Source organism: Poecilia latipinna, unplaced genomic scaffold (genome assembly GCF_001443285.1).
Source record: "Poecilia latipinna isolate Pla-1442-1.1 unplaced genomic scaffold, P_latipinna-1.0 Scaffold3695, whole genome shotgun sequence".
Taxonomy (NCBI): Eukaryota; Metazoa; Chordata; class Actinopteri; order Cyprinodontiformes; family Poeciliidae; genus Poecilia; species Poecilia latipinna.
Window position 1 is genome coordinate 30705 of NW_015116311.1, and position 9161 is coordinate 39865.

General features: G+C 40.1%; 1 protein-coding gene across 1 annotated transcript; it reads right to left on the bottom strand.

Moving 5' to 3' along the window:
• Window positions 1-7656: 7656 nt before the first annotated feature.
• On the bottom strand, window positions 7657-9144 carry LOC106941481 (protein Wiz-like). The gene is made up of 3 exons (XM_015024530.1): window positions 8453-9144; window positions 8209-8368; window positions 7657-8127 (listed from the first exon to the last, which is right to left on the bottom strand). The coding sequence occupies exons 1-3, from the start codon at window positions 8556-8558 to the stop codon at window positions 7968-7970; spliced, it is 426 nt and encodes a 141-aa protein (XP_014880016.1). The 5' UTR covers window positions 8559-9144; the 3' UTR covers window positions 7657-7967.
• Window positions 9145-9161: the final 17 nt, after the last annotated feature.

A 9161-nucleotide genomic window follows, 5' to 3' on the forward strand; every position in this document is an offset into this window, starting at 1 on the left:
GATCTTTCTGGACAATTTAAACTAATTTCCTGTCATCGGAAATCTCCAGTTTGGGTCCAATGACTAAAACCTGGATGGAGTGGGCTGCTTCAACTTGATTATGACTCCAAAAACACATCAAAACTATTTTGAAAGGATAAATTCAAGGCAAGGCAAATGTGTTTGCCTTCCCCAATTCATGCAGGGAACTGAACATGCTGAAAATAAATGAAAAGATGTAAATAATAATAAGATGAGATAACACCAAATTGTTGAATTTAAAGGATTTCAAATGTGACACTTTTTTAATTTTATTTTTAGAAAGAAACCATCTAAATGCAACCGGATCATACTTTTAATTTGCTGTTGCAAGACATAACTGCATGCAAGGCATTATCCTTCAATATCTGGGAATGATGTGAAAGACTGGCAAGCTGCTCTGCAGTCTCCACCAGATATCCAACATAACTCCACAAAGTATTTTATTGCTTCTCCACATAAAAACGTCAACAGGAACCCTGGCCAGACCTTGACAGAGAAGAGATATTCTGTGGGGCCAAATAATTTCACTGGCATCTAACATGTTGGTAAAAAGTTTATGCTTTAAACTCGGAGCAGATCCGCAGCCCAAGGCTACACTGGGTAACGATCGAAGGTGTCAAGTAGCTGCTATTATTGTGATTTTAAGTTAAAATAAGACAACCAAAAATGTAACTGTGCACACATGTCTCTGAGCTCTAACCAGCAGAGAAAAAAAAAAGAATTGGCATTAACATCCTCTTCTTTTTGGATTCCTATGATGAAAATTCCTAACATTTGCCGCCCAGTTTGTTGTTTTTGGACAACAGTGAAAACAACAAAAATGGAAGGATTTCTATAACACAGTTATATCTGCTAAAACGTACAACATTTTAGCAGATATAGCTGATCCGGCATTGTGAACAACTAAAAACATGTGCACTGAAGTATTCTGAATTATTAAAATATAATCCTATTTCTCAGTACAATAAACTCCAGCTACAGCCTGTAACACATGCAAAACTTTTTTTTTTTTTTCCCACATCAACACCATTTTTGGATGTTTGCAGCTCTTTACATAAAATGCAGTCAGGATGCGTCTCAGAATATGGCTTAAGGGGTTTTCTCCACGGTAGTCTTGAACCCTCACCCCCCTGATCGGTAACACAAAGCCTTAACCGCTGACTCACCACTGCCAGATATCTGAACTCTTTCAGTTCTGTGGAAGCCAAAAGCATCATTTTCTTTCTGAGAAAAATTGAACAATCAATACCATCTGTCTAAGTGACCCAGGAACCAAATCTAGCTGTAGAGGTTTGGAGTTGTTCGGAAAAAGCAGCAGGGAGCCTCCAAGCTAAGGATTGAACAAATACTCACAGAGGGCCCCGTATGTTTCCTGTATTAGGAAGCATAGTTGGCCAGCTTAAAACCCTGGAGCTTTACATGATCAGACATCTTCAGTAGTGATGATTTACACCGGATGTCTTCTCAATGATCCACTTGGTCTTCATGACAAAATGAGCTGAACTGTCAATTGGTTAAACGGGCAGTATTATGTGTTTCCCAGGCATATAGTCACATTTTATAGCAGCGTATGTTTACCTTCAGTTGTTGTAAAATTATTCAAATATTACTTAAAAGAAATTTGATCACGTAATTTGAAATTGGGCTTACGTGTCTTTAAAATCTCCTGTTGTTTCTGAAACCCCGCCTTCAGGAAGTCATCACAACACGGCTCCTTTAATGACCCTTTAAACAACGTCTCTACCGGCGTTTCACTGAGAAGCAGCTCCTACAATGAGCTCAGCTGACGTGCAGCTCCACCAGGTGTTTGCTAAGTGCTGCTGGCTAGTCTGAAGGAGCCGAGTGGGGAAGGCGTCTGGGAGGGGAGCTCGGTGAGACGGACGAGAAGGAGCTTCATCCTCAAAGGCAAGGTGAGGTCCACCCAGGTGTTTTGCACAGCTGAATGGTTGCCATGGAGATTAAAGGATTTCTCAAACATGTACGAAAGAATTAGCTCAACACTCCAGGTATGATTGCGATGAGGGAATAACATTATGAAACGATTTAAAGCTCAAAGAAGTCAATTTTATATATTACTGTCCCTTTAACTTGTCAATCTATGTGATGATTCACTTTTTTCATGCTGTCCTCATGTTTTCTCCACATCTGCTCTCTGCCAGGCTCTCCTTCTGCTTCGTCTGCCTGGTCCTACGCTAACTGCCTACCAGCTTCACCTGCTATCTGCTTCCCTCCATCTCTGCCTCCCTGACAGATTATTTAAAGCTTCATGTCAGTAGTACTCCAGTGTTCATATCTTACTCTCGTTGTTTCCCTCTGAGTTTCTGACCTTCATCACATTCCAGAATTGCCTCCGCTTTGTCTGGCCCACGATTGACCTCGAAGCCTTAACCTCCGAGTCTCAGCTATGATCTGGAAAAACCAAATAGTTGCAGGTTGTCTCATAGCTGCAAAGGCAAAAGCTCAGGTGTGGGAAGAATTTGCTGAAGTTTAGGAGTAGCACATTTGGATGGCTTCAAAGTGGTTTGAGGTCACAGCTGTTTCGTGGCGGAAGCCCCACAGCCTACCTGAGTACTTTTGCTGTCCAACTTCATCTCCTGACTATGACCGTCACAAATTGGATTTTCTTCAACATGGCAATAAGTTTCCTTTTGTCCAATGTCCTCCACAGACACTGGATCTCAATCCGGCTCTTTGGTGATGTGATGCAAGTGGAGATTCACGTCATAGATGTGCAGCTGACAAACCTGCAGCAAATATGAGATGAAAGCTTGTCAAAATCTCTAAAGTATACTTCAGAAATCTTGCAATTTTTTCAATCTGTGCTATTGAAAATGAATGCGGCGCTCAAAAGCAAGGGGCAGGAGGTTTCCTCCTGGTACTAGAAATGTGTGCAGGAGAGAGTTTAATATTAATAACAGCTCAAATGGTGCAGACCAAACAAGAGGATGTGCGCAACACTCCATTTCAAAGTTCTATTCACTTGCATTGATTCATCTTATTTTTCCCATCTGACTTTAAAAACCTTGAAGACATCTTTTTTCCTCTCCTGTATTTTTATTTACCCATCTCGTTGGAGCGAAGACACGGGATAACTGTGCAACCTGATCAGAGACATCATGTTTCACCTGCTCTCTGTGCAACACGAATGAGACCCAAGAGAAGAAAGACCAGGCAGTTCAGACTAAAACCTCTCCATCTAAGCACTGGAACAGTTTGTTCTGCAATAAAAGTTATAATATAATCAAAGAAACTGAATTACAACTGTAAGTACCCCGAGCATACAGAAGAAAACCTTTTCCTTCCTTCTTTACTCCATGTTGTATTAACTCATAAATCAAACATTTTGTTCTTCATAAACTTCATGAAATTAAAATGTTAGCACAACATTGAGCTTTACCATAAGGCAGTACAATCCATGAAAGACAAACGTGTTTTTTCTCTGTAGAAACCTTTGGTGTGGTATGAAGGTTAATGTCCGCTTCTTGTAGCGAATTTAAGGAACTGCTTGTTTCACTTGTGCAGCAAAATGAAACAAGCGATTAGCGATTAATGAGTGATTGATCTTATCTGTCGACTTATGATTAATTGATAAACTGCCATCTAAAGAAAAAAACAAAACCGACTGCCATAAAACGAAGGCAATTTTTTTTTTATGCCTTTTGTCCTGAATCAGTTTGTGACTTGTTTTCACATTGTTTGCATTTTTGATATTGATCCACGATAACACGTAGCAGTAGTATTGTCAGAAAGTGTCTTGGCAGCTAATCATGCATTTCCTCTCACTGCCTCAGATTCTCTCTGCTGATTCACGACTTCTTGTGACTGTGATGCAGTCGTTCTCTGGGGTCATGTAGCCAGGTGACGATGACCCCAGCAGCAGGTCAGCTCCCTGCGCTCGTTCTCTCTGATGTCTCGTGTCAGTGCAGTCCAGCCGAACGCTGTGAATCTGAAACGCTGTGCTGCTACACGCGCGCTGATGAGCGAGTCATAGCCTCACAGAAGGCAAAGAAGAGAAAATCTTAAGGAGAGACTTTTCAAATGCAAGAACAAAAGTGCAGTACGTTTCAATTACGCGCATAAATACAAAGAGTGAGAACGCAACATGAATTTGCAGCAAAAACTGTTCTTTAGCTTTCGCATAGTAACATGCGTCCCAGTTCAAGACTGGCTATTTTGAAGCTGAAATGTCACACAGCAACAATGTCAACAACAAAACAAAGAAAACAGAAAGAAATGTTCAGATCCAGTGTCAGAGTTGTCTCGAGGAATCCGTTGTCTCCGAGAATGACTGTAACGCCACAAACTGTGTGATAAAACCTTATTTTCGGCCAAGGACCAAAACAAGCTATAAATCATACTGAAAATCCTGGACTGGTTCCGGTCCAGAGTCATGAGTCACAGACAAAGAAGGAGATGGAGAGAAAGTCTTGCTGCCCGAGAGGTAGGTGATTTCTTTCAAACAGATTCAAAACTAGAAAGCAAAACTTTCTGTGCGTTGGATGCGAAGGGGAACATATCATTAGTCACCTCTTATCACTTGATAGTCGTATCGGCAGATTTTCAGAGTGTGAGGACCAGAAACCATCTGGGAGACGTCCAAACACTCAGAGCGTCTCTGTTGCTCTAAGTGGGCGAATTCAGATCAAAGCAGACCGTTACATACTGTTGTATTAAACACACATCTTGATGGTGTGACATAAAGCAGAAATGTCCAGTTACTGAAGTCAGCCTCAGTCTGAACTGAATTATTAAATGGATCATCATTTAACTGTGAAAAGCAGTTCCTTTTACGATTCAAGAATGTCATTTCGCATTTTTGATTCGCATAAACAAAAAAATGGACTTCTTTGAAATAAATGTAAACAATTCTTATGCAGAGTTAATAAAGCTGGTTTGCTAATTTGGAAAACTAAAAAAAAAAAAAAAAAAGTTAAAATGTAGAAAAGTAGACAAAAAGGGACGTTTAAAAACTGTAAGTCAAACTATTGCCGTGTATAGTTAAACATGCTCTTGTACTTTTAAACAATCCAATCATGTAGCTCTAAAAATGAGGTATTTTGTATAAAGGCTCTTTTGTCGAGTCCTTAAATTCTCATTATTATTATTATTAGTTCACATCAATTTCCCTCCAACAGAAGCGTTACAGCAGGTGTAACGGCCAGATTGTGCCAGACTCTCTCGGAGAAAATGAATCCTCAAGCTGTTTGCCAAGCGCTTCAAACCCGGCGGCCCTGAAAGACAGATGACCTTCTAATTTGGGTTCTCGGTTCAATAAGTGTTTGGAAATTGCTGCTTTTAGTCCCCTGTGAATGTCGTTGAATGATTGGACATTGACGGCTGTGTGCAGTTACTCAGTTTGGTCCCGGCAGGCTGGAAAGTTTGCAGAACGCCGTAAACGCCTGTAGGTTGGCACCCCATTAGAGCAGCACCCATCAGAATAATCCATCAGTAGCTGGAGGCGGACTGCTCCTGGCAGCAAATCACACGGTATCAGGCCCGAGAGACTTTCACTGTGAAGAAGAAATGGAAAGAGGCCTGACCAGAGGCAGAGGAAGGACGCATGAAGCATAACTTACTGGAATCGTCAAATGCATTCTCCTGTCTGCTGCTACTTTGCTCAAGTACATCAGAAACATCCCATCTTTATTCAATAAATATAGTTTTCCATTTTTAAACAAGAGTTTAAATTGTGTTCTAGATTTCACTCTGACCTATCCATTCAAATAGTCACTAATCCTGTAGAAGTTTATTGTGTTTTTGATACACTTTCACTCTTGATTTTTGGAGATTTTCATGACAATAAAAGTTTGGCCTGCTGCAAAAAAAAAATAAATAAATAAATAAGTGCATCAGACACTGGAACAAAACCTTAAACCCAAAAAGATCCCATCTCAATTAATTAATAATCCAGAAGTTTCTTCAAAAAGTTACTAGTGATGATTTTGTTAGTGTTTTAAAAGAAATGTAACAGCAAGTATCTTTAAAAGAAGAAGTTAGTTGTGCAACTATAAATTTGAGTACACTTTTATTCAGTGGATTTCTAGTTTTCCTAGAGTACAAATATAACACAACACCTGTTTCTGTCAGCCCCTCGTGACAATAGATAAGACGAGGAAACATCTCAAGTCAATCAGTCAAGTGCTTGTTCTTCAAGAAAACTGCTGCTTGTCTAACCATGCCCATAATTAAAGTCTGAGCTGTAATTAAGTTTTTGATCAACAGAGAGGGGGGAAAACAAGGTTGGGTTAGGTTTTGCTTCCACCAAACACATTTGGGACGAATTGGGTAAAAAATAAATGACCTCATGTTAACAATGAGTGGTACCAAGGGTTAAATATGTGGTTGAAATTTTGAAAAGTATTGTAGAAACTATCAACATCAAAATAAACAAAACAAAACAGATGAACATCATTCAACTGATTAAAGGTCAGAGTGAAATGAATTACTGATTTTTTTTCTGATTCATAAGGTGAGAGATTTATAGCACTGAATGTTGTTTTACCAAGAATCGCTTTAGATTATGTTGAAGGTTCACTCAGCCGTTTCTCACTGTTGGTACCTAATTAACATCTTTCACTCCAGCACATTTGATTATTTTCACTTCCTAGTATTGGTTTAAAGTAGTTGATAATATGGGTGGCCACATTTAGAAAAACATTTTTGCCATTATCATGTTTATTCTTTGCTTTTTTAATTTCGTTTTGATTGCAAAGAGTTCTTCGGGTCAAAAATGCTGTAGCAAAAACATAAGCTAGTTCCTCCAAAGCAACAAAAGGACAAATTGCTCCTTTACTTCTTCCTATGAGATGAAGCATAATATTTCTGAGGCAAAACCAAGAAATGCATGGAAAACCATCCTAGGCTGGAATACCTGCTCACAGCTGCCAGATGTTAGTCGACTCCAAGCAGCAGATGTGAAGCAGTTCTCAAAAACATGTTGGAAAACTCTGGGTTCAAGGAACCACAGGGATGATAAATCTTCAAAGATAAAAAAAAATAATACAGTAAAAGTTTATAAAAAGAAATTAAACCCCTGCTAATATGGCCTTTTTTTCCGGCATAAAAAGCGAGGTTCTCCTGGTCACGTATTCAATACGGTGCATGAAGAGGCCTGTCGTTATCTAATATCACTAATAATAAAGTCCAAAAAAGAAAGAAAGTAAACATGACAAATTTTATTTACAGATAAAATAGACTCAAGAGAAAAGGATATGTGCAGCCTGAACAGCCTGTTTGTTTTTGAAATCTCAGCAGAAAAGGAAAGGACAGCTAGTGAGGCTACTTGGGATGCCTCTTATCAAAACGGTTACTGTCCCATTGAGCCTTTGCTGCATGTTGCTTAGAAATTACCAACGTAAAAAAAAAATATATAAATATGTGACATAATTCCATTTCTTTAACACACATTGTAAATTGAAAAAGCAGAAAAACCTTAAAGAAGATATTCAACAGAAAACATAATTCATCTAAGAGATGTACTGGGGTTTTTTTTTTCTAGAAAACAACTTGGGAATATTCTGCAACAATATCCCTTCTGCAAAAAAAAAGAGAAAAAAAATTGTCAGAAGATTTAATACATACATGAAATGATTTAAAATCCATTTAGTTTAAATGCATAAGAATCTGTTTTTTTTAAGTATTCAATAAAAATGTGATTTAGATCAGAAAGTAGAAAACATACAAAATAAAGAAATGCGATTTGCTCAAAAAAAAAAAATCTTCTCCTAACCCTAATCTTCTGAGCAGGTGGAGGAAGCTCTGTGATCAGAACCGTGTATGAAGAGTGGATGTTTCCTGAGTGGGTTACACAGAGCCGCTGCTCTCTCTCACGGCTCATGTCTGCCCTCCCATGGACGAGAAGGGAACAAGTTTTCTTTTCTTTTTTTAAATGAAGACATTTAAAAAGACGGTTGTTCCTTCGTGGAGTCTGGGGAACACTTGTCAGTTCATACGGCCACCGGATGGACAAGTGCTGGAGCAGACGGAGCGGCTGGAGAAGAAGGAGCCTCTTTGCCCTTGTAGCCCAGAGACAGGATGTGTTTCTGCAGGTGTGTGATCCACTTCTCTTGAACGGACAGAGGCCCGTGAAACACTTCGTCGCAGAACCTGGACGGCAGGGCAAGCGGGAGTGAGCAATATATCCATCAATATGTCATTTATTTGACTAACAAACCTCTTCTTACTCACCTGCATTTGAGGGAGTAGATTTTACCCACCAGTTTGACCAGCGGAGTCAGAGGCGGCTTCGGCAGCAGAGCAGGGATGCTGCCCGCCCGAGACGGCTGCCGGGAGTGAGAGTGGCGATTTTCATCCCCTGAGGAGACTCCGTGTTGAGGGGCGTGGACCCCTGAAGCCAGGAGGAATTACATGAACAAACAAAAAAAAAAAAAGAAAACAGCATTCGGCTCTTTCTGGACCTGGCCTTTCTCACCCCTCGCTGTTCGGATGCCGTGATCCTTCCTGCTTGCTTTGTGCTCAGGGTGGTGCAGAGACGAGTTGTGGCTGCTGCTCGGCGACGCGTCAGAATTCATAGACATCGAGGCCAAAGAAGCAGATCTCTGAGACTAAAAGAAGAGAAACGAAAGGAAGTTAATGGCCCAATAAAAACTTAAAATCTGGTTGGTTTCTAATCATCTCTACATTTTTATTGTAAATCAGAGGGTGAGGTATTGCTTTTTAAGATCTTTTAGGGTGCATTCACACCAGTCTTGTTAAGTTCGTGTTAAATAAACTTTGGTTCGTTTGTCTACAAAGTCCGGTTAGATTGGGGAGGCGGGGATGTGCAATCGAACTCTGCTGCGGCCCAGAAAAGCAAACTCTAATCCGACTACAAACTTAGGTATCGGTTCAGTTAAAGTGAACTCTGGCGGAGTTCAAATCTATATGTGAATGCCTACCAGACCAGAGACACCACTACAAAAGCAGGAAGCAGACTACAGCGCAGGGCATTCTGGGTAAATACAACCAAAACCAAGGTGAGAGTCTAGCCTTAGAGGGGCAAGTGGCTAATAATCTTTTTTCTGAAGACAAATGAGAAATAATATGATCGCTAAAATCTGACGGCATTCCAGTTTTATTTACATTTCGCGGAGAAGGAAGTTGTGCTCATGTCTTCTTCAGTGGTTCTTGGTGCAGCGCCA